The sequence below is a fragment of the Schistocerca cancellata genome, chromosome 1 (assembly GCF_023864275.1).
Source record: "Schistocerca cancellata isolate TAMUIC-IGC-003103 chromosome 1, iqSchCanc2.1, whole genome shotgun sequence".
In the NCBI taxonomy this organism is placed as follows: Eukaryota; Metazoa; Arthropoda; class Insecta; order Orthoptera; family Acrididae; genus Schistocerca; species Schistocerca cancellata.
Window position 1 is genome coordinate 711,384,557 of NC_064626.1, and position 25,903 is coordinate 711,410,459.

Genomic DNA, 25,903 nt, shown 5'->3' on the forward strand with positions numbered 1-25,903 from the left:
TCCAACTGTTGTAAGCCTGTGATGTAAATGCTTGGTACTTTTGTCGAGTTGTACTTCTGGCTGCTGTATCCAACTTTAATTAGTGATGTTATTAATTAGAGTTTTCCATTCAGTAGGTGCTGTTAAAGGAAAGGTTGGATTTTATGATGTTGTTATTCATTTATGTATGTTTGTTTTGCATTCATAATATTACCCTTCAGCTTTTGTTAATCACTGTGGTTACATGTGTACAAATTTTTCAAAAACATTCTGTATTAGGAGTAGCAAAAAGGTAGAACCAAACTTTCAGCGAACATTTCTCACATAGAAAGAAAGAAAATGTTATATGGACATGGCTCCAGAAACATTTTATTTCCATTTTAGGACTCATTTTGTACTTCTCTTCATAATCACATTAATCATTGGAAACACATAGAAACAGAACATACCAGCATTAAATGAAACAGTTTCTTACTTGAAATGTTCAAAATGCCCTCCTTTAGTAAGGATGCATGCATCAACTCACCTTCACATTGAATTTCTGATGCACTGATGTATTGCTGGAGGAATGTGTATTGTTTCATAGTGTTCCACAATATGGGTATGAAGACTCTGCATGTCTTGCACTGGAGTTCTGTACACAAGAGTTTCAAGTGCCCGCACAAATAAAACTCTAGTGGTTTTGGTCTGGAGAACTTGGAAGCCAAGGAATGGTACACGTCTACCTATCCAGCCATCAAAGAATTTGTTATTTAGAAGACTACAAACATTAACACAGAAATGAGGAGGAGCTCCATCATGTATAAAGTACACATTTTGTCATGCTTATAAAGGCACATGTTCTACCAGAACCAGAGCACATACAGTATTCTCTGAGAAAGCAGAGTCACCAACAGTGCTGGCGCAAATACTGACTGATTGTGAACAGAAGTAAAAAATGAGCTCTAACATGGAAATATAGTGTTTACAGACCCATATCCGTTTAATATATTTGGTTCTTCTATGTGTGAATAATGTTTCCTGATTGTATGGCCATGCCGTTTTGTTACAGCCTATGTAACAACAAGCATAAAATCAATAAGCTAAGTAACTTAAATTCAAAAATTCACCACAAAATAGTACAAATTTGCCGGCTGTGGTAGCCGAGCAGTTGTAGGCGCTACAGTCTGGAACCACGCGACCACTACGGTCGCAGGTTCGAATTCTGCCTCGGGCATGGGTGTGTGTGTGATGTCCTTAGGTTAGTTAGGTTTAAGTAGTTCTTAGTTCTAGGGGACTGATGACCTTATAAGTTAAGTCCCATAGTGCTCAGAGCCATTTGAACCAGTACAAATTTGCAAATGAGCAACATCTTGTGTACTATAAAAGGAATAGAATTTAAAATTTATTGTGTTAATTTATTACTAATAATATGATTTGAAAGAAAAATTAAATTATCTAAATATCCATTTTAATTCCTGCAAAATAATCGTAAATAAAAGATCTGTTTACTTCATCAGGTTGAACTTGATAAGAACATAACTGTCCTGGAGGACAAAGAACAAGAACTGGAGAAGGCTATTGCTCGATTATCTGAACAAGAAGCTATTGATGTTGATGAAGCTGTAACAACAACAGCCCCTCTTTACAAGCAGTAAGTACTTGTATATTAATAATGTAAATGTTAGTATTATGTGTATAATGCATGGTGCAGTGGTGCCAACAGAGAAAAGCTCTTGTGTCTTCTCACTTATACATTTTTTTTGAGGAAGTGTGACCTATAACACTATCAATGCTTGATTATTTATATTTTATTCCCTGTTCAATTAACACACAAAGCAGATGTTTTAGAGAAAATAATGGGTACACTCTTGTAATGACACATTAATTCTGAAGTTAAATATCTGCAACAAAGGTAGCCACTTTAGTGTATAAAAGAAACAAACTGTTCCTAAGTCCACAATTTAAGTAAAAAGATAGCATACTTGATGCTCACTTTGATTTGCCAATGTTATAACTTGCATTTTTATCACAAATTGCATCATTGTCTAGTATGCATTATTTTAGGTAAGTCCATATATAGATTGGTTGTCCCCAGAAGCATACACAATTTTTAGTGCTGGCAATGACTAACAAAAGAACTATCCAGTCTATTCCATAGGTTTGTTGAAATACTGCATTCATATTCAATAGACAGTGGTTTTACAATATAAATTAAAAATGTTTTGTTTCCTGGTAAATCAAAAATATTATTTATGGTTTGAATATTAATAGTGGACTACTAAACGATAAAACCGGTAATTGGAAAAGTTCTGTTTAACATGTTTGCCGTTGATACCTACAAGGCAGAGGCTTGTAAACAAGCATAAGCTGTAAACTGGAATCGTACTCATGCAAAAAACATGAAGTCTGTGTTCTGCACCTATGTGATGTTGGCAGAAAATTTATTTCTGCTAGAAGCAAAAATTATGTAAAAAGCCTTGTTTATACCAGGGGTTTGACTTTGTAATTCTGTCAGAGACAGCAAAGGACCTGGAAGAGCAGTTGAATGGAATGGACAGTGTATTGAAAGGAGGATATAAGATGAACATTGACAAAAGCAAAACGAGGATAATGGAATATAGTCTAATTAAATCGGGTGATGCTGAGGAAATTAGATTAGGAAATGAGACACTTAAAGTAGTAGATGACTTTTGCTATTTGAGGAGCAAAATAACTGATGATGGTTGAAGTAGAGAGGATATAAAATGTAGACTGGCAATGGCAAGGAAAGGGTTTTTGAAGTAGAGAAATTTGTTAACATCGAGTATAAATTTGTGTCAGGAAGTCTTTTCTGAAACTATTTGTATGGAGTGTAGCCATCCATGGAAGTGAAACATGGACGATAACTAGTTTAGACAAGAAGAGAATAGAAGCTTTCGAAATGTGGTGCTACAGAAGAATGCTGAAGATTAGGTGGGTAGTTCACGTAACTATTGAGGAGGTTACTGAATAGAATTGGGGAGAAGAGGAATTTGTGGCACAACTTGACTAGAAGGAGGGATTGGTTGGTAGGACATGTTCTGAGGCATCAAGGGATCACCAGTTTAGTGTTGGAGGGCAGCGAGGAGAGTAAAAATCATAGAGGGAGACCAAGAGATCAATACACTAAGCAGATTCAGAAGGATGTAGGTTGCAGTAGGTACTGGGAGATGAAGAAGCTTGCACAGGATAGAGTAGCATGGAGAGCTGCATCAAACCAGTCTCTGGACTGAAGACCACAACAACAACGTATAACAGAATGAATGGAAGTGAACATAGGTGAACGAGCATTCACAAAGCTGTTTGCTAGTGTTCATTACCATTAGCTTCTTCCAGTGAACAAGAATTTATACTGGAGGCAAAAGAAGAGAATGAGCATCAAAGCATGTGAAATCCAAAAACTCCTCCCCCCCCCCCCCCCCCCCCCAACCTCATTCCCAATGAAGTCTTATTCAAAACTGTGGTATTCAGGTAGGATTATTTTGTGTGATGAGAGCACTGTGAATCAAAACAGCTCAGTTTGTGTGTGTGTGTGGGGGGGGGGGGGGGGGCATTTTGAGGACGCAGTCTAGGTAAAGATTTGAATAAACTTTTGAAGTCCAACTGGTTGGTTGTATGATCCCCATTGTATTGATAGGAAAAACCTTTCCAGTTAGGTGGCTGAACCTGCCTTCCATGCTTTCCCAGCCATTCACGCCATATGACTTTAAATTTTTTATGCCTATCCCTGTAATTTGTTTCTTCCTCATTATTTTCACTTAAAATTTTCAGCAATGACTCTAGACTTTCTTCCCTGTTGATTTGGGACCACACCTCTCTAGACCTCTTCATTCCATACTTCGTCTCTCAAGATTTTCAACAGTCTCCTGTAAAATCCCGTTTCAAGCACTTCCAATTAATTGATTTGTCCCTATTGTACACATTTCACACCCATAAAGAGTTATGCTTCAAACAGAGCTTTTCATTAATCCGTATCTGGTCTCAAGGTTCATATTTCTGGATATTAGCAGCTGCTTCTTTTTATATATATATCCAACCTTGTGAAATCCTTGCTACTGTGTCTTTATTGCATTTTCCCCCTTTTGTCCTCTCTATTCTACTTTGTAGGTAGCAAAATTCTCTCTCATCTTCATTAATCTCCTGTTCAAGTTTATTACTTAGCCACACATCATGTACGTCTGTTGCACATCATTACGTTAGTTTCCTTTTTGTTTATGCGTATATTATAGCAATGACCCTGCACTTATTCCTTTAATTAAGTGCCCGACTCAGTTCTTGTTCACTTTTGGCCATTACTACTAAGTCTTAGCAAGCTTTAACTTGTTAATTTTCTGCCCATGATAAACCACTCCCATATTGAAATTGTCCTTTACTTCCCTCATTCTCTTGCCAATATACAGATTAACTTACAGAGGTGACAGTGAACAAACCTGTCTTATTCCTTTCCTGGTTTATGCCTTCTGTGAGATTCTGTCAATGGACTTTTGTGAGAAGACAGAGGAGCAGATAGAGATTCAGGCTATCTTCTTTTCTTTGAGGTAGGGAACTGTCCCTGAAGGTGGAAGAACCAACAATGATACATGGCATAAAGATGCAAAAGGTAATGAAAACCTCTGCATTAAAGACACACAAAGTTTATTCACGGAATATTCAGTCTTCAAAAAATAATATCATGATGACCTCTTCACTCACAAATAATTCTAGTCATCATTTCAGATCACTGGTCTGGTCCATAAACTGCTAAGATTGATTAGACTACATTATAGAAGCTTTGCTGGGAAGAGGTACAATCATGGTTCCGCGTAGGCAGCCATAAACATTTTTCCATAGAGGCATTGGATGTCTTGTCGCAAGTGGAATAAATGTATTAACAGTTATGGTGATTATTTTTGAAATATTAAACAGTTTATTTACTTTTTCGCACCTCTCTCATTTTCATTTGACTGCCCCTTATTTTATGTGAATGTCATTGCTTTTTAGGTGCAATTCAAACTCTGGCACTGTGTTGTGAATGGTTTGGTAGTTAACTACTAGAATTTGAATACTCTTACCTTGGAGAGCTTTTCTTTGGATCTTACACTGATACTTCTGGGTTTCCTACAGCTTTAATTATCTGGATTGAATAGTGAGTCACCCAAAAAAAAAATTAAAAAAACCTGTTTGGGCCCCACACACTATCAGCTACCTGGGTAGCTGCCTCTGATGTGTAGTGCAACTGGCACATTTAGGGGAGACCCTACAGTTCTGAACCCTATGGTGTAGGTCTAAGAAGTCAGACTAGCTTCTCTCAGAATCTTCACAGTCTTTGATTCAGGCCTTCCACTCGGCTCAGAACCAGGAGCCCATGATCAGTTCTGAGCACTTTGCTGCAGATTAGGAGCTTTGATGGGTATTCTCAATCTTCTCTGGTAGTCACTGGAATGATCCAAGTATGATCTCAGAGCCCAGACAACAAGCATTGTTTGCTTCAACATGCATCACAGACTGCAGTTGGTTGCATTCTGTTCCCTCAGTGGCTGCCAGAATAACCTTTTCAACATATTGAATGAGGCCTTGAGGCTTAATCACTGAGTGGACCTGATGTTCGTTCCCATCTCTTACTGCCATTTCCCTGACGGGTACCATAATTCTCTATACGTTTGAATATAATGATTAATAGACCCTACCCCTTTGCTTTTGCTGTCCCCTCACACAAGACACAGCAGGTTCCGCAAAGGGTTAACTGAATCTCACTTTTTCAGTTTTAGTGGATAACAGCACCTCAAACCTGTATTTTAAGTGAATGGGATTAACATATTGAATTCCCTCTGGTCCCTGTCTCACCTGTACAGGATGCCTGGACCTACCACAAACACGCCCTGCACTCAAGTACACAAGAATGAGGGGTCCTCTATTTGCTGCAGAAGAGACAATACCCACAGCAGAAGATAGTAGTTGAGGTACCTTTGGTACATTACTCTTGTAGCCCTCCCGACACACCCATTATCAGCAGATTTTAATCGCTTGACAGTATTGAAGGCAATTTACAGCTCCTCACTAATAGCAAGCAACTCATCCACCTGCCCAGAACAGCAAATATAATGGTACTGCATTGTGCCTGGTGTAATATCTTACAGAACTGTAAACATGCGACTTTAAACTAAGCTTGATGATTCTCTTTAAATTTATGACTCTGATACACTGCAAGTATTTACTAGTAACCTTTTAGAATTAAAGAGATTTACAGCCAAAACAAGGTATCTTTTACAAAAAAGGAAAACTTGGTGCAAATTTCTCTGATTCTCGGAACCAATTTTCAGGTTATGGTCACTAATAAATTCATCATCAGCATTAATTTACGATAAATACGGACAGTATACACTTCTGTTAAAAGAGCAAAGTACTGTTACACATTATGTTACTTGTTTATAGTAACTGTAAATCACAAATGCTGACTTATTTTGTGTAACACATGTACGTAAGGAAATCTCTGCAAGCATCTCAAATTCTCAAAAATATGCCTTTTTCATGTAAATACATAAATTAGGGAACAGTTGATGTAGAATGAGGTTACTGTGGTAAAAAGTTTCTGAAAATACAGATTAAGTTTATAATTGACGATATAATACTACGCACTGTATCATGATCCTGGAAAGCATGGGTTATGTTTACAATTAACAAGATAGCACTACTCAATAGATCACAACAACCAAATAATTTTTGATAAAATCAACATGAAAAGTACATTTGAATTTTGTGCCAGTTCTTTGGTCCTAAGTTTCTGAAACAGTTTTACCTGGCTCACATGATTTTATTTGTAGACAAAAGAAATACCAGGAGTCAGGTTATATATGTAAATATAACTGAGTAAACATGCAAATCACATGGATTTTGCAAATTGGCTGATTTGGTGTCGCATTTTGCACTTGCATATCAAAGATGAGCATTGCAGCTTTAGTGTGTCTCACAGAAATGGTGTGAAATGAGGAGCACAACAAATGCACATTGGCTCAGGCAGCTAACATGTCACATCGAAGTTGAAAACAACACATAATTGGAAGAAGTGGAAGAATTCTCCTACCAAGGAAACAAGAGTACACAGAACAGTCAAAGCAGGGAATATACAAGAAATAGATTTCTTCAGTAAAAGTGGGTATTGATATGGAAATGAGGCAGAAGTTCCAGAATGACACTGCAGGATTTTGTACGTTTAACACCAGTCGTTTAATGGCCAGTAGTGTATTTACAAAAAGAAATGAAACATTATACGTGTGTAAGATCTCCATAAATATTAAGAATTCACAACATAATTTGTATAGTTCTGTTTGCTAATGATGGGTAACTGTACCACAGTTTCAAATAGAAACTAGGATTATTTGGGCAGTCACTACACTCAAGTGATGATGTGTCAGTATGCTTGTCATGTTTGGCACACTTTTTACATCTTGTCGTCATGATTTGCTTTTTCCTGTGAGATGCTTCTCGGTATTGCACAAGTGTGATTTGTGAGGTCTGTCTTTCTTACCTTTTGGAATTTCTATCAACGAAAGTAGTCCCTTTACAATTTTTATTGTATATCAGTATAACATTTTATTCCCTGAATATTTCTTAAAAAATTTGCAAATTGAAATATAGCATATCAGTTAAATGGAAGAATAGTTCTTAGGTCACTGGATGGTCTTCTGTTATTGCAAATGATATGGTAACATCTGGTCATGCTTATGGGTCCCAAGCACACTTGCATTATATGCTGACAATTTTCAGTGGTTTAGATATTATTTGCTGGTGTGCTTTGGGACCTGTGCTGTTATATTCATAAATTGTGTGGAATGTAACAGACCTATTTTCCATTTTCCAGTCATCAGGCCGAGTGAATATTGTGCAATTGGATTGTTTTTTCCAGATTTAGAGATACTGCTTTTTTAGGCGTGTTGTTCAAATATTTCTCGTTAATGCAAAGTTATTCTAATACTCGTCTGTGTAGAGTGTGCTGTCAGAGAAACTTATTGCTTCGTCAAGATCTGACTTACAAAACTCACATCATATAACTTCGCAACACCACATCTTAGGTACATTGCATGGACAGGGCTTCCAAGGCAACCTATCAACTTTTATTAAAAATTTCTCCTTCCATCATCATTTCAGAATTGAGAGTTGTACGGTCCTTCATAATCAACATGCACAAGAGAACAGATTAAATCTTCAATGGTACTCTTTTCACAGTTGCCATTGTGAGATCATGAATGCATTTTTAGTTGCCCAAGTGGAGGACATAAATCGCTGTGTTCCACACTTTACATTGTTTTTATGAAATATACTGACGCTGCAGTGTTCATCTTTGGCACGTTAGTGAAAAAGGTGATACAAAAGAACCTAAGTCCAAAATCCATGCAATTCATGTGTGTATTACTTATATAAGCTGACCCCCAGTATTTCCTTTCTCGCTCAGCAAAATCACTTAAGTTAGAAAAATCACCTTGAAAACTTAGGCCCGAAAACTAGACATAAAATTTAAATGTTGTATCAAAACTCATGTGTATATTGTGATGAAAACATATCCTGTGCTGTAGTATATGTTTGAATCAAAACTCATGCTTCATACAGTTTTAGCAGTAGTATCCTCATTGAAATAATCATTCATCCCACATTTTAGTGTATATCAATGTGAATAAGTTCACATTTCTGAGAATTTTCAGAAGCTAAAAATGTTATTTTCCGATGCTTACACTCACATATTCTGAAGAATCTTCATAAGTTGCAAATGTTATGCAAACCTGTTTCATAATAAATTGGCATTTGTGATTGACGGTTACTGTAAATACTCAACATATTGTGTCACATTAGTTTCCCATATGGAGTATTGCTTCAGTTGTGCACTTGGATCCATTATTTCCTCTCAGAAACATTACAGTACATAGTAATAGACAGACAATTATAGTAATAGACAGAAAATTACAGATTAATCATAAGTGATATTTGGCATTCCCCAACAAAGTGTTATAGGCCTTGGCTATTCCTAATCTATTTAAATGATTTAAAATATCAGAATAGCCCACTTAGATTGTTGGCAGATGATGCTGTCATTAAACATCAGCTGAAGTCATTGGAAGATCAAAACCAATTGCAAAATTACTTGGACATGATATCTAAATGGTGCAAAAAGTGGCAATTGTCTCTCAGTGAGGAAAAGTGTTAGATTATCTACATGAGTACAAAAATAAATCCGTTAAATTTTGATCACACAATAAATTAAACAAATCTAGAGGCTGTCAGTTCAACTAAATACCTATGTTGACGAAAATAATAATTTTTAAAAAAAAATATAATGAAATTGGATAGATAAAAATCTGCTCACCAGGCAGTGGCAGGAGAACACACGTGTAAAAAAATGGTATTATGTATGCAAACTTTTGTAGTGAGTGGCTGCTTCTTCTGACAGAAGGGTTGAAGGGGAAGAACGAGTGGTGAAGGAAAAGGACTGGGGAGGTTTAGGAAAAAGTGGAGTTTGGTAAAGTCACCCAGAACTATGGGTCAGGGGAGACTTACCAGATGGGATGAGAAGGAAAGACTAATTGTTGGGGACTGCACCAGATGAGATTTGAAAACCCGAGAGCTTAAAAGTGGAAGATAACATGCAAGACAGTGATTACTGCTAAAAGATTGTGCGTGAGTCAATAAGAGTAAAAAGCTAAGTGCATTGTATGTGATGGAGTTAGGAGTGGAATGGCAAAAAAAGACGTAGAAAACTAAAATGCAATGAAGAAAGGAATATTTACTGTGAAGAAATGCTGAGACTGAAGAAATTAGTGTAAATTAAGGCCCGGGGATGGCGAGAACTAAAGACATGTTGTAGCGCCAGTTCCCACCCGCGGAGTTCTGAGAAACTGGTGTCTGGGGGAAGAATCCAGATGGCACGTGTTGTGAAACAGGCACTGAGGTCATGAGTGTCATGTGGTAATGCATGCTCTGCAAGAGGATGTTGTGTGTGACCAGTATACACCCTCTGCCTATGCTCATTCATCCTCTAGACCAAAATCCCCCCCCCCCCCCCCCCCACGTACATGGTCTGTCTGCTGCTGAACATTTCCTCAGTCAGCACCCACCTGATTCAAAACCTATGGCATCCTTCCTGCTAACCTTAATCAGATTTATACTTACCAACGACGAATTCATTTTCGAGGGGCAGACATACTATCAGATCAAGATTACAGCCTTCAGATGCCAACCTTCTCACGGGTCACTTGGAGGGGGCTTTCCTGGGATCCATAAGCCTTCAGCCCTGGTTTGGTTTAGATATATTGATGACATCTTTGCCATATGGACTCATGGTAAGGCTGACCTGTTAAAATTCCTGGAATCTCGAAATACATTCTCTCAATTAAATTTCACATGGTCCTGTTCCAAATCCCATGTCACTTTACTTGGTGTCTCTCTCATTCTCACCAAAGGCCAGCTACACACTGCTGTCCACATTAAATCTACTGACAAACAATAGTACTTACATTTTGACAGTTACCATCCTTTCCCTGTCAAATGTTCCCTTCCATACAGCCTTGGCATTTGAGGCAGATGTATTTCTTCAGATGCAGACACTTTACAGCAAGGCACCACCATTCTCGCCTCAGCCTTCACTGGATGCAATTACCCCACCATCCTAGTTCAAAAACAGATTTCCTGGGCCATCACATCCAATACTGGTACTGCTGATCCCTCCAAAATGCAACATAGGAGCACACCACTTATCACTCAGTATTATCCTGGTCTTGAATTTATTAACCAGCTATTTTGACAAGGCCATGACTTCGTAAAACTGTGCCTTGAGATGAGGTCCATTCTGTCTGAGATTTTGCCCACTACAACTAGAATAGCTTTTCATTGCTCTCCCAATCTCCACAGTATCCTTGCAGACCGTATGCTCCTTCTGTACCCATCTGCATGCCCTGTGGTTCCTACCCCTGTGACCATCCCTGCTGTAAGACCTGCCGTATGTACCCTCCTACAACCACCTACACCAGCCCTGTAACTGACAAAACATATGCTGTCAAAGAGAGAGCCACCTGTGAAGCAACATGTCATATACCAGTTGTTATGTAAACACTATTTGGCCTTTTACAGTGGCATGACTACCACCCAGTCAGGATGAATGGGCATAGGTAGAGGGTGTATACCGGCAAAACACAAAACACTGTTGCAAAGCATGCTGTACAACATGACCTCAGTGCCTGTTGCACCACACATGCCATCTGGTCTCTTCCCCCAGACACCAGTTTTTCAGAACTCCGCAGGTAGGAGCTGGCACTACATGTCCTTGGTTCTCACCACCCTTCTGGCCTTACTTTACATCAATTTCTTCAGTCTCAGAATTTCTTCACAGTAACTATTCCTTTCTTCCCTCTATTTTAGTTTTCCACGTCTTTCATTATTTGACCTGCCATCCGCCTCCCATACATATAATTCACTTAGCTTTTCACTCTTATTAACTCATACACAGTGTCTTAACTGTAACGTCCGTCTTGCATGTTACCTTATCTTTCACCTTAAAGCTCTCAGGTTTTCAAATCTCATCCAGTGCAGTCCCCAACAATCAGTCTTTCTTATCATCCCATCTGATAAGTCTCCCCTGACCCCGTGGTTCTGGGTGACTTTCCTGAACTCTACCCTTTTTCCTAAACCTCCCCAATCCTTTTCCTTCACCCCTTTTCTTTCCTCTTCAACCATTCTGCAAGGAGGAGGAGCGACTGGCTCACTTGAGTTCTAAAAGGCTACTGTTAATACTTGTAGCATATTGGGCCCATAAACTAAAAGTGTGTCAGCAAGCTTAGCTTACAGTTATTGGTGTAATATCTTGCAAGGTATGACACCAGGCATAGTGCAGCCCCACTGTGTATGCTTTTTGGGTGCAGGACGAATTAGTTGCTGTTCACAAGCATCCAGAAATTACCTTCTGTCAAGCGATTGGAAACTGCTGTGAATGGGTGTGTTGCGAGGGCTACTGACAGTCATGCACCAGATATACCAAAAGTACAGTCAGCTGCACAAGAAAATGTATGCCGTAATTTTAAATATAACATCCACAGTGACATCTCTACACCTGTGGTAGTGGTCTCAAATCTGTGCTCGGTGTGCTTTTACATAATGTATAGATAAACAGTGTGAGAGTTGAATGTTTTGTTTTGTCAGTTGCAGTTTAAAATGAGTGTAAAATATCAGAAGCATCATGAGGCAGAAGCATCATGAGGCAGTGCAAAAACATGCACTATCTATCAAAAATTACTTCTGAGATCCATTAAGAAGCTATTTCATTTGAACGTGGCAAACTGAGTGCTTCAGGAGGATAACGATGTGAAACATCGCAGCCATCTCTGTAAAGCGTGGAAACAAGATAATGGGGTGTTCATGATGGATTGACCTGCAGTGTCTCTGGATGCAGATCTGATCAAAAATATTTGGTCGCATATTACGAGGAAGCTTAAGGGAAAGCTAATATATTCTTTGAGGCAGCTGTTATATAAAATTGGGATGATATGGAAATCATTACCTAGAGAACATGCAGAAAATCTTATGGAAAGCACATTCTAAAAAGATGCCAAGCTACAATTGGTAATGGCAGTGATTGGATTAACTATTAGGTAGGTAATTGTGCAGTTAGTAATAACCTGTATTTTCATGTAACATATATTTATAATAGCATCTTTTATTTCATACACATAAAGGCATACACTTTCTTGTGGAACTGACTGTACCTCAAACACTACCACTTCTCATCCACTTGACTGTGAATGGTGTGTTGGTGGCAGATCTAGCCATCCAGGGGAGACAGGGACCAGGGAGAACCCAGGATGTTACACTCATCCCTCTAACCAAATGTTTGAGGTGCTCTTCCCTAAACTGAAATTGCAGCAGTAAGACGTACTTCACCTGTTGGGAAACAAGCTGTGTCACATGTCAAGAGAAGTAAACACACAAGGGTAGGGGAAATACCAGGTGTGCTCAGTGTGTATGCCTGGGGGCCTCATTCAGCATTTTTGAGAGGCTGTTCTGGTAACCACAGAAACAGGGTGTAACCAATTGCAGATTGTTGAACTTATTGGAACAAAAGATGCCTGTCGTCTGGGTGCAGAGGTCGTTTTGGATCATTCCAGAGACTAGCACAGAAGGTTGAGAATACCAGCCTTGCTCTCACGGAGTTTGAAAAAAGTCCACAATCTGCAACATTGTCCTCAGAACAATTGTGGACCACAGGTTGAGAGCTGAATGGTAGGTCTGAACCAGAGACTGAGAAGTTTCTGTGACAAGCTGGACTATGACTTCTCAGACTGGGTCCATAGGGTTGAGAACAGTAGGGTCCCCTGAAATGGGTCAGATGTGCACTACACATCAGAGACAATTATCCAGGCGACTGTATATGAGGTGCACAATCACTCACCCCTCCCTCCCTCCCATGTGTCCTTTTTTCCCCCTAAGGTAAGTCTTTCTGCTCCCGGGATTGGAATGACTCCTCCTCCTTACCCTCTCCCTTAAAACCCACATCCTTTTGTCTTTCCCTCTTTCCTGATGAAGCAACCTTGGGTTGCGAAAGCTTGAAATTTGTGTGTGTTTGTGTGTTTTTTATTGTGTATCTACCAGCGCTGTCTCGTTTGGTAAGTTACAGCATCTTTGCTTTTTATATAAAAATTACATGCTTTTCTATACCCTAATTTGAATATCATGAACAGCTTTATCTCAAAGTGCTGGGTCATAATCACACCCTTTCCTGTTTTTATGCGTTCTCGGCATTGCTCGAAATCACACTGCACAGTACACAGTTTTGTAAAGACTGACATTATTTAATAACTTTACATGAAAAACTCAACAAACTTGTACATGAATTGTCTCAATGCTATAGGCCACTGAGCTTTTTGACAATTGCAATTATAATACTTTCCCACCAGTTGCAACAATACAAAGTTTCCACTTGACAATACTGCATGAACTTTCAGCAATGAGACTATTCATCAGATATTTGTCTAGGTAAACAATCAATCTTAGAGAAAAGTCATGGAGCACAATAAATACAATATCATGCTTAAAATAAACAGCATGCGAAAGTGAAAATGAGAGGCTATTCGTCACTACGCAGTGGTACAGAGCAAATAAACGATACTGTGCAAAATCCCCCCCACTATCTGAAGTCACCCCAGTTAGTGGTACGTTAAGTTCTCATCCAACAATCAAGTGGGATAATTATAGTTTCTTTAGTGGTGGGTATAACAAGACAAACTGTGAAACTTTTTAGTAGTCTTCTCTGAAAACTTTCTAGAACCAATGTTTCCAGACCTCACTCATCATGCAATAAATTGGATTTAACGACAACAAAACAATGTGACATCTTTGAGGATGTCCAGATCGAAAATGATATCAGTGACTAAGGGGGCAGTTCCAACAACAAAGATGATCAAAATGCAAAGGTCTACAAAAACAAATAGAAAGATTTGTATGTTCATTAAACTGATAAAGAAGCAGTAGTGTCGTATCTCAATGACAGAATTGAAACTTGTGTTCAAGATGTGAACATGTCAAAGAACTATTGTTCAAGTTTAGAAGAACAGTTGACTGTTTACTGAATAGGTATATACATAGTAGGAAAGTTTATGTTGGGATGGGCACTCCATGGTATACAGTCACTATAAAGAAACTTCACAATAAACAGACTCTACCACATAATAGGTGTAAAACAAAGCATAGGACTATGGATAGGGGGATGCTAAATGAAATGTGTTTAGCTGTCAAGAGCTAGAATTGTTAAAGTTGTAAAAAAGTGCAGAACCCAGTGGATTTCCTATTAGATTCTACATTGAATTTGTGACTTCGCTCTGAGATCTCTCTGACAAAAAACTGTGCCCAGTAATTGGACGTAAACATAGGTCACAATCATCCATCATAAAGGTAGCAGAAGTGATCCACAAAACTACCATCAGATATTCTTGACATCTATTTGTTGTAGGGTCTTAGATCATATTCTGAGCTCAAACATAATAAGGTGTCTTGAATAGAATAATCTTCTTCTCGTCAACCAGCAGAAAATTAATCGTGTGAAACCCAAAACACGCTTCTCTCACACGATGTCTTGGAAGCCATGGATCAAGGCAGTCAGGTAGATGCAGTATTTCTCTATTCCTGAAAAGCATTTGACTTGGTACCACACCTACATTTATTAATTTTGTATGGGGTATCAAGCAGAATTTATTACTGGATTGAGGTCTTTTTGATAGGGAGGATGCAGAAAGTTATCTGGGATGGAGTGTCGTTGACAAATGTAGAAGTAACTTTTTCTATGCTCAAGGCAAGTGTGTTGGGACCCTTGCTGCTCATTTTGGAAACTAATGACGCTGTTGACAATATTGATAGTACACTCAGACTTTTTGCAGTGATGCAGCTATCAATAATGAAATACTGTCTGAAAGATGCTGCATAAATATTCAGTTCAGATCTTTACCCATCCTAGAGTATTGCTCAAGTATGTGGAACCTGTACCAAATAGGACCAACAGGGGATACTGAATGTATACACAAAAGGGCAGCGTGAATGGCCATAGGTTAGTTCGTCCGTGTCGCTGACATGCTGAGGAAACTGAACTGGCAGACTCTTGAAAATGGATGTAAACCATCCCAAGAAAACACGCTTACAAAGTTCCAAAACCAAGCGAGATGGTGCAGTGGTTAGCACACTGGGCTCACATTGAGGAGAATGATGGTTGAAACCCACGTCCAGCCATCCTGGTATAGATTTTCTGTGATTTCCCTAAATTGCTTCAGGCAAATGCTGGGACGGTTCCTTCGAAAATGCGCGGCTGATTTCCTTCCCCCAACCCTCCCTAATCTGATGGGACTGATGACCTCACTGTATGGTCCCTTCCCATAACTCAGCCAACCAAAGTTTCAAGAAAAAACTTTAAATGACAATAAGGAATATTTTATCAACCCCCAAAAACATACATTTTTCATATTAGGTGCATTGTGCTGCCACCTACTGCCACGTATTCGATATCAGTGACCTCAGTAGTCATTAGACATTGTGAGAGAGCAGAATGGGGCACTCCGCAGAACTCGCAGACTTCGAACATGACCAGGTGATTGGGTTTCACTTGTGTCATACGTCTGTACCATAGATTTCCACACTCCAGGTCCACTGTTTCTGATGCGATAGTGAAGTGGAAATGTGAAGGGACACGTACCTCACAAAAGCATACAGGTCGACCTCATCTGTTGACTGACAGAGACCGCTGACAGTTGAAGTGGGTCATAATGTATAATAGGCAGACATCTATCCAGACCATCACACAGGAATTCCAAACTGCATCAGGATCCACTGCAAGTACTATGACAGTTAGGTGGGAGGTGAGAAAACTTGGATTTCATGGTCGAGTGGCTACTCATGAGCCACACATCACGCCGGTAAATGCCAAATGGCGCCTCGCTTGGTGTAAGGAGCTTAAACATTGGACGACTGAACAGTGGAAAAATGTTGTGTGGAGTGACAAATCACAGTACACAATGTGGCAATGCGATGGTGACAATGTGATGGCGGGGTGTGAGTATGGCCAATGCCCAGTGAATATCATCTGCCAGCATGTGTAGTGCCAACAGTAAAATTCAGAGGCAGTGCTGTGGTCGTGTTTTTCATGGAGGGGGCGTGCACCCCTTGTTGTTTCGCATGGCACTATCACAGTACAGGCCTACATTTATGTTTTGAGCACCTTCTTGCTTCCCACTGTTGAAGAGCAATTTGGGGGTGGCGATTGCATCTTTCAACATGATAAAGCACCTGTTCATAATGCTCTGCCTGTGGCTGAGTGGTCACACAACAGCAACATCCCTGTAAAGGACTTGCCTGCACAGAGTCGTGACCTGAATCCTGTATGACACCTGTGGGATGTTTTGGTATGCCAACTTCATGTCTGGCCTCACTGACAGACATCAATACCTCTCCTCAGTGCGCAGCACTCTGTGAAGAATTGGCTGCCATTCCCCAAGAAACCTTCCAGCACCTGATTGAACATATGCCTGCAAGAGTGGAAGTTATCAAGGCTAAGGGTGGGTCAACACCATATTGAATTCCAGCAGTACCAGTGGAGGGCGTCATGAACTTTCAAACAGATGTCTGGATCACGGTGGTGTATATCTCACTTCCATAGGGATCTTTAGGACAAGATTAGATTAAGTGCAATACATGCAGAGGCACTCAGACAATCATTCTCCCCTTGCTCCATAGATGAATGGAAGGGGAGAAAACTCTAAGAACTGGTATAATGGGACTTGCCTTCTGCATGCATGTCACAGTGGTTTGCAGAGTATAGATGTGATTCATCATAGGTATAATCTGCCTTCTATGTCAATGATTTCTCTCAGCACTGTAGTTCTATGTCATTACATTCAGTAGAACATCATTTTTGAGAGGTCATTCAGAAGGAATAAGTATAGTTAATCACTGAAAACATCCTGGCATGTACACTTTCACAGAATTTGATCCCCCTGCCTGCATCATGAATTATATTTGGACATCTAATCCCTGGAAGTGGTAGACAACAGTTGTTTTGTAGGACTGCTGTTTGAGCATGAACTGATATGGTTATCACACATAAAGCACCTCAAGGCATCTTGCATACAGAAATTATATGTTGTATGTCTTCCTGGAAACATTTCTTGGTGATCAGCTCGGCAGGTAAAATATCACATCATTTATTTTTAACTCAGTTCCAACTATGGAAGAGTCACTTAGGAGTTAACAGCACCTTCTGTTTTAAAACCACTAGACCCTGTGCACCACATCTGTATTGGTCAAATTTACCTCACACATGGCTATATACCGCCCTCAGAGCATCTGCATAGCGACCCTACCCGTTACAGTCCCGCCACATCTTTGAGGCATATCCAAACTTATTTGAACAATGGAAAATCCAGGATGGAATGCAACAGTACCAGAGAAGGAAAGTTGCTACTCACCATATAGAGGAGATGCTGAGTTGGTATAGGCACAACAAAAAGATTCACACAATTAAAGCTTTCGGCCATTAAGGCCTTTGTCAGCAGTAGACACACATACGCACACGCACGCACGCGCACACACACACACACACACACACACACACACACACACACACACACACACAGATAAATGCAACTTGCACACACATCTGCAGTCTCAGAGAGCTGAGACCACACTGCACTGCGAACAGCAGCACCAGTGCATGATGGGAGTGGTGACTAGGTGGGGGTAAGGAGGAGGCTGGGGCAGGGAGGGGGAGGGATAGTATGGTGGGAGTGGCGGACAGTCAAGTGTTGCAGTTTAGACGGAGGGCAGGAGAGAAGGTGCGGAGGGGGGGAGGGGGTAAGTAGCGGAAAGGAGAGAAGTAAAAGAAATTAAAAGACTGGGTGTGGCGGTGAAATGACGGCTGTGTAGTGCTGGAATGGCAACAGGGAGGGGACTGGATGGGTGAGGACAGTGACTAACGAAGGTTGAGGCCAGGAGGGTTACGGGAACAAGAACGTCTTCCACCCTTCCTCTTTTTCTGCAAATCCTACAGCTTGTCTTATCAATAATTCCAGTTCACTGTTCTCCACAAGCCATACCATGTGTGACAGCTCTTGATCCGACTGCCTTATTGTTCACAAAACTCTTCTGTTAGCTCACTGATGATGACGATAAAGGAACTAGTAATCATGCTGTTGAATGCCTACAAAACTTCATTCACCACCACGTCAGCACTTCTCTGACTGCTTTACAAGTATAACCAGATTCAAAAACAGTAGGGAAATCTTAAGAATACTTTACCATCATAAGTTTTCATAAACTCAGTTCAGTGCTCTATGACTGGAAGCTGCAGAACTCTTGATAATACATGCAGTTTTCTGCATCTGCTGTAATAATGTTGCTTCTTTATGCGTAAGGCAGGACTGCAAGTAGCATAAACTGTTTACCCCCTGCGGGTCCAGGGGTTAGAATAGTCCCGCGGTATTCCTGCCTGTCATAAGAGGCGACTAAAAGGAGTCTCTCACGTTTCGGCCTTTATGTGATGGTCCCCTGTAGGATTTGACCTTCATACTTCCAAATTTTTCTGAAGAGTGAGCCAATTGGGGAAGGGCGCCTTACATGGGGCATCGTGTCCATCATGCACTGAGATCTTTAGCCTGCTTTCTCCTCGTTGCATTGCAGTCTCACTCACTCTTCATCTCTTGGGCAAGGATACAATCCTGGATGCAGTTTCCGGCATCCACTATGCTGTGTCGCTTTCTGCACTGCCGATGACCATGGACTTCTTTGCACGTGATATCCAGCACGGGAGCCAGTCCATAATGGTGGGGTCGCCATGTACCCTGTTGGTTGTAGCCCCCTGACCACACAGGGATCGCTCTGCTGATGCCTGCACCATTAACTCCCCACGTATGCCAAGGAGTAGATGCCCATCTCCCTGGGGCATCAGGAATCCCGGCAATGGCCAACCTGCCAGGTGGCCCTTGCTGGGGCTGGGTGGCACCCGAGGGGAGGGTCCTTGGTTGGAATGGGTGGCATCAGGGCAGATGACACGCAGTGAAGTGTGGCACATCTCTTGCTGGTGGCCAGCTGCCAGCGGTATCTAAGTGTTCCAGGGCTCAATTTAATGCACACACATATGACCCCAAATCGTTTCCCTCTCCGGCCACACCATGGGAGGAACGAAAAGCTAAGAATGGCAGAGACGCTTATTTGCCCCGCTACCTAGTATGTACGAGAGCTAATGGGGAATCCTTTGTGTCCATGAAGCCTCAGTTCTTTGCAGAGCATTTAGAGGACAAGTTTGGGGAAGTGGAGGGCTTGTCCAAATTGCGCTCTGGGTCAGTTTTGATAAAAACAGCACCCTCTGCCCAGTCACGGGCATTACTCACTTGTGGCAAGTTGAGGGATGTTTCAGTAACCATCATGCCCCATAAGAGTTTAAATATGGTCCAGGGTATTATATTCTACAGATACCTTCTTTTGCAGTCTGATGATGAGCTGCGTGCGAATTTAGAGTGGCGAGTGTTCATTTTGTCTGACGCGTTCATCAGGGTCTGAGAGATAATCAGATTGCCACCGGTGCCTTCATCTTGGCCTTCGAGGGTGGTACATTGTCTGAGAAGGTCAAGGTGATAGTCTACCGCTGTGACGTCAAGCCCTATATCCCTCCCCTGATGCAGTGTTAAGTGCTGGAAGTTCGGCCATATGTCTTCCCGCTGTACTTCCAGCCTCACATGTCGAGATTGCGGGCGCCCATCACATCCTAATAATCCATGTGCCCCACCTCCCACCTGTGTCAACTGCGGAGAGCGTCATTCAACTTTCTCACCAGACTGCAGGATTTTACAGAAAGAGCAGAAAATCCTGGAATATAAGACCGTGGACTGACTGTCTTACACTGAGGCTAAGAGGAAATATGAACAACTCCATCATGTGCGAATGACTTCCTTTTATGCTGCCACTACAACAATGATAGCCCCATCAGTTCAGCGAATTCCAGTCGGCTCCCTGAGCCCTCTTGACTGTGGGGGGGCACTACCCTCCCTGTTGCTCCTGTGCCACCTACTTCGGGAACAACACCCTCCCCACCCATCGGGGACATCTGTCCCCACTTTGAAGCCGGAAAAGTGTCGAACTTCTTCGGTTCCTCTCACCTGGAAGGGGTCCCTTGGGTCCCTCCCTTCCCAGGTTTCCACCAGTGGGAAGAATGACACCTGCCAGTGGCGTAAGTGCCCACAAGCAGCTGGTCATAGGGCTTCATGATCCTCCTTGGTCCCAGCGACTGCATCAGTGAAGCCCTCCCAACCAGTGAAACCCAAGGAGCAGCAAGAAAAGTCCAAGAATAAGACCTCGAAGACCAAGGAACTTGCAGTGGCGCCCACCCCACTGCAACCTACAAGCTCTGCGTCTGAGGATGGGGTGGATATTCTGGCGTCCGCTGAGAACCTACATCTCGCCGGACCCTCAGACACCATGGAAGTCAATTGCACAGGTACTCAATCAGTGTCAGCAGGTGATACAGCGAAATAATAAATAATCTGCCTCCTTGGTCCCTTCTCGCCTTTTTTGGCTGCGGACAATGTCATCCTCCAGTGGAATTGCAGCGGTTTTTTCCACCACCTTGCTGAGCTCTGACAACTTCTCAGCCTTCACACTTTCTTCTGCACTGCTCTCCAGGAAACTTGGTTTCCGACGATGCGAACCCCCGCCCTCCGTGGCTATTGACGTTATTATAAGAATCAGGCAGCTTATGAGAGTCTATCTGGTGGAGTCTGTGTCTACATCCATAACTCTCTTTACAGCGAGTGTCCCCCTCTTCAAACACCTTTAGAGGCTGTCGCTGTTCGGGTGTGGATGCCTCAGGATGTTACTGTCCGCAGTCTCTATCTTCCACAGGATGGTGATGTCCCGTAGCATGTATTGGCTGCACTGATAGCCCAGTTTCTGCCACCTTTTCTGTTATTGGGAGACTTTAATGCCCATAACCTTTTGTGGGGTGGATTGGTGGCAACAGGCTGAGAAACTGTCGTTGAGCAAGTGTTGGCACAACTCGACCTTTCTCTTTTAAATGATGGTGCCATATTCAGCCATCGACCTTTCAGTCTGCAGCCCTGACCTCCTACCATTTGTCCAATGGAGTGTGCATGACGACTTGTGCGGTAGTGAGCACTTTTCAATCTTTTTGCCACTGCCCCAGCATCACTCACCTGGGCGCCTTGCCAGATGGGCTTTGAATAAGGCTGACTGGGACTCGTTCATCTCCATTGCCACTCTTGAGCCTCTTTCTCATGCCGCCATTGATGTGGTGGTTCACACGATCACCACTGGCATCGTTTGTGCCGCCGAATCTGCAATTCCCAGTTCTTACCGGTCACCTCGGCGGAGGATTGTGCCTTGGTGGTCACCAGAAATTGCTGAGGCGGTTAGAGATCGCAGGTGGGCCCTCCAGCATCATAAGCGGCACCCATCATTGGAACACCTCATTACCTTTAAACAGCTCCGTGCCCGAGCCCAACACCTTATATGCCGACGGAAGCAGGAGTGCTGGGAACAGTATGTCTCCACCATTGGCATCCATACCTCTCCATTGCAGGTTTGGTGCAAGATTAAGCGCCTCTATGGGTATCAGACACCCGTCAGTGTACCTGGGCTCTCCCCGAATGGAGCAGTCTGTACTGAATCAGACACGATTGCAGAATTCTTAGCAGAGCATTATGCTCAGAGTTCTGCTTCTACGAATTATCCACTGGCCTTCCACTCCCTGAAAGAGCGGTTGGAAAGTCGGAGCCTTTTATTCCATACGTGCCACCTCGAATTGTACAATGCTCCATTCAGTGAGTGGGAATTCCACAGTGCCCTAGCCGCTTGCCCTGATACGGTTCCTGGGCCAGATCGCATCCACTATCAGATGCTCAAACACCTCTCGGTGGACAGCAAGCGACACTTCCCGCAACCTTTTCAACCGTATCTGGGTTGAGCATGAGTTCTCCTCTCAGTGGCGGGAAAGCATTATCATCCCAGTGTTGAAGCCTGGCAAGAACCCCTTGGAGGTGGATAGCTACTGCCCCATTAGCCTCACCAATGTTATGTGCAAGTTGCTTGAACGCATGGTTAGCCGGAGGTCGAGTTTGCTACTCGAGTCTTGGGGCCTTCTGGCTCCGTCCCAGGGTCAGTTCTGTAAAGGCGGCTCTGCCACCGATAATCTGGTCTGCCTGGAGTCTGCCATCCGCACGACATTTGCCCACCGTCAGCATCTGGTTGCCATCTTTTTTGACATGCAGAAGGTGTAAGATATGACATGGCAACATACATCCTCACAATGTTTCATGGGTGGGGTCTTAGGGGCCCGCTCCTGCTTTTTATAAAATTTTCTGTCGCTTTGTTCCTTCCGCATGTAAGTTGGTTCCTCCCGAATCCAGGAGAATGGGGTCCCACAAGGCTCTGTCTTGAGTGTCTGCGTCTCGTTAGTTGCTATCAATGGGCTAGCTGCAGCTGTGGGAATGTCTGTATCGGCTTCTTTGTATGCCGATGACTTTTACCTGTACTATAGCTCCACTGGCATTGTGGTTGCTAAACGGCAGGGTGCAGTCTTGGGCCATCACACATGGCTTCCAGTTCTCGGCTACCAAGACCTGCGTCATACATTTCTGCCGGCATCGCAGTGTTCACCCTGAGCCATGGCTTTATCTTGACGTTGAACCTCTTGCCGTAGTGGAGACGCATCAGTTTTTGGACTTGCTTTTTGATGCCTAATTGACTTGGCTCCCTCATATTCGGCAGCTTAAGCAAATGTGCTGGCGGCATCTTAACGCTCTTCATTGCTTTAGTCACACCATCCGGGCTGCCGATTAGTCTACCCTTCTACAACTGTATCAGGCATTGAATCAGTCCTGTCTCGATTATGGAAGCATGGCTTACGATTCGGCATTGCCTTCCGCATTGCTGTTAATTGACCCCATACATCACTGCAGGATCCGACTCGCAACTGGAGCTTTCTGCACAAGCCCTGTAAACAGCCTACTTGTGGAGGCTGGTGTCCCTCCACTGCAGATCCAGTGCCAACGACTACTGGCCACTTATGCTGCACATGTTTGTTGCTTGCCTGGGCATCCAAATTACCGTCTCCTGTTCCCCAACTTGGTCGTCCATCTTCCAGAATGGCATTCCCAGTCAGCGTGTACAATTGCGGTTCGCGTTCGGGCTCTTCTCTCTGGGCTTGAGTTTTTCCCTCTCCCACCTCTTTTCCTGTCCCATATACGTATACCCCCATGGTGTGTGTCTGCCCATGTCTTTGGCTGGATTTGGCACAGGGCCCGAAGGACTCAGTCCCTCCTGAGACACTACGCCGCCACTTTCTGTCCGTCCTTCTTGCGTTTCACCGCTGTGACATGGCCTATACCGGCGGTTAGATAGTTGCTGGTCAAGCTGGTTATGCTCTTACTCTTTGTAATCATTTGGAACGATGCTCATTGCCGGCTGGCTGCAGTGTTTTCACAGCCAAGCTGGTCGCCATCTCTCGCGCCCTAGAGTATATCTGCTCCTGCTCACGCGAGACCTTCGTTATCTTTAGTGTCTCCCTGAGTGGTTTACGAGCTATCAACCAGTGTTTTCCTCGCTGTTGTTTGGTGATGGCTGTCCAGGAGTCCATCCATACTCTTGCCCGTTGCAGCCACTCCATGGTTTTTATGTGGACCCCGGGTCATGTTGGCATCCCGGGTAATGAATCTGTTGACACACTGGCGAAACAGGCTGTCAGTGCACCAGCTTTGGAGATTGGCCTTTCGGAGTGTGATTCCGTTCAGTTTTGCGGCAGAAGGTCCTTGGTACCTGGGGTGATGAGTGGCACACCCTGCCTTCACCCAACAAACTTTAGATCGTCAAGGAGACTACTGATGTGTGGCGCTCCTCCTTGTGGGCCTGTCGCAAGGACTCTGTTGTACTCTGGCGGCTGTGCATTGGCCACACCGGGATGACACAGTTATTTATTGTGCCGCGAGGACCCGCCTCTGTCACTGTGATTCAACATTGACATTGGTCGACATTTTGTTGGACTGTCCGCTTTTAACTGCACTCAGGCAGACGTTTGCACTGCCTGATACGCTCCTTGCACTTTTATCGGATGATGTTGCCATAGCTGGCTTAATTTTGAGTTTTATTTGTGCAGGGGGCTTTTATCCCTCGATCTGAGGGTTTGTCTCTTTCTTTTGTGTCGAGTCTGGCCTTTGGCCTACAGTTTTAGATTGGGCTTTTTAGTGTCTCTCTTGGTGGTTGGCTTTTCCTTTTCCTTTTTTTGTGTCCGTGTTCGGCCAACCACTGTAACACTCTGTGTATTTTTAATTCCTCTTTTCTGGTCTTTGTCTGTCTTTCTTGTTTTGTGTCATCTTTGTTGCTTGTTTTTGTTCCTTGTGGGCATTTCATGATCGTGGAAAAAAGGACCGATAGCCTTTGTAGTCTGATCCCTTCAACCCCCACAAATCAACCAACCAACCTAGACTGTTGAGGTCAGAAGTGCATAGTACCTTATTAATTCATGAAGTTTTACGCAGGCTTGTGTTACAGATACTTTTATTAAAAAGAGACCTTTGTCACAGGGTTGTCACGATAAATGTAATTAATTTGTATTACTACAGCACATATTTTACAACATTTTTTTGTTAGTTTGTTTAAATAAGAAAATCATGAAAGAGCAATTAATCATTAACAGTATAATCTCACCTTTTCCGTAACAGTCTGCCAATGTTCAGATAGTTCTCCATTTCCACACTTGTAGAAATCTATTGGTTTGGAGGTAAAGATGTCAAGCCAAGTTTGAAGCATGCTTTCGTCTATAAATAAATTTTCTTCGTGGTTGTTCAACAAGGAGTAAATAAGATAAACATTTGAGAGTGCAAGATCAGGAGAATAAGTACAGCAAGGGATCTCCTCGATAACTGCTTTGGTCATATCATCACATACAGGTAGGCATTATCGTGCTGTAGTAGCACTTGGTAGTTTTTTTTCCTTAGATCGTGACTGAAAAATGTTGCACTTGTTTGCAAAAAAAGTTAGCTGCAATAGACACACACCTGGGAAGCAGTTCGTAGTAAACAAAACCCAACACTATATAATTTTGAAGGTAACGTAAGGACAGCCAGTGTCATCAACAATAATATTGGACAGGAATAATCAGTAAATAAAGCGATAACTTTCAAGCAAATGTCTAGGTAAGGCCTTTCATTGATATTTTGAATTAGAATATGCAGTACTCCTACACCCAAATTTGGAACTAGCACATTGATCGCAAATGTTACACATGATTTTACTTATTACGCATATACAGTATTGTAAGTCCAAAATTAAGTAGACAGAACTGTCAGCACTGGCTGTATTCCGGTTGGGCATAGAGTTGATGCAGTTCAAAGTCTGCCAATTATCTACATCTACACCTATACTC

General features: G+C 42.3%; 1 protein-coding gene across 4 annotated transcripts in view; it reads left to right on the forward strand.

Moving 5' to 3' along the window:
• Window positions 1–25,903, forward strand: part of LOC126184835 (tumor susceptibility gene 101 protein) — a 157,710-nt gene that overhangs the window by 126,838 nt on the left and 4,969 nt on the right. For all 4 annotated transcript variants that reach the window (XM_049927428.1, XM_049927439.1, XM_049927448.1 and 1 more), the window contains one exon: window positions 1,479–1,612. In XM_049927428.1, coding sequence (XP_049783385.1) covers window positions 1,479–1,612 — 134 coding nt within the window. The remainder of the gene's footprint in view (window positions 1–1,478; window positions 1,613–25,903) is intronic.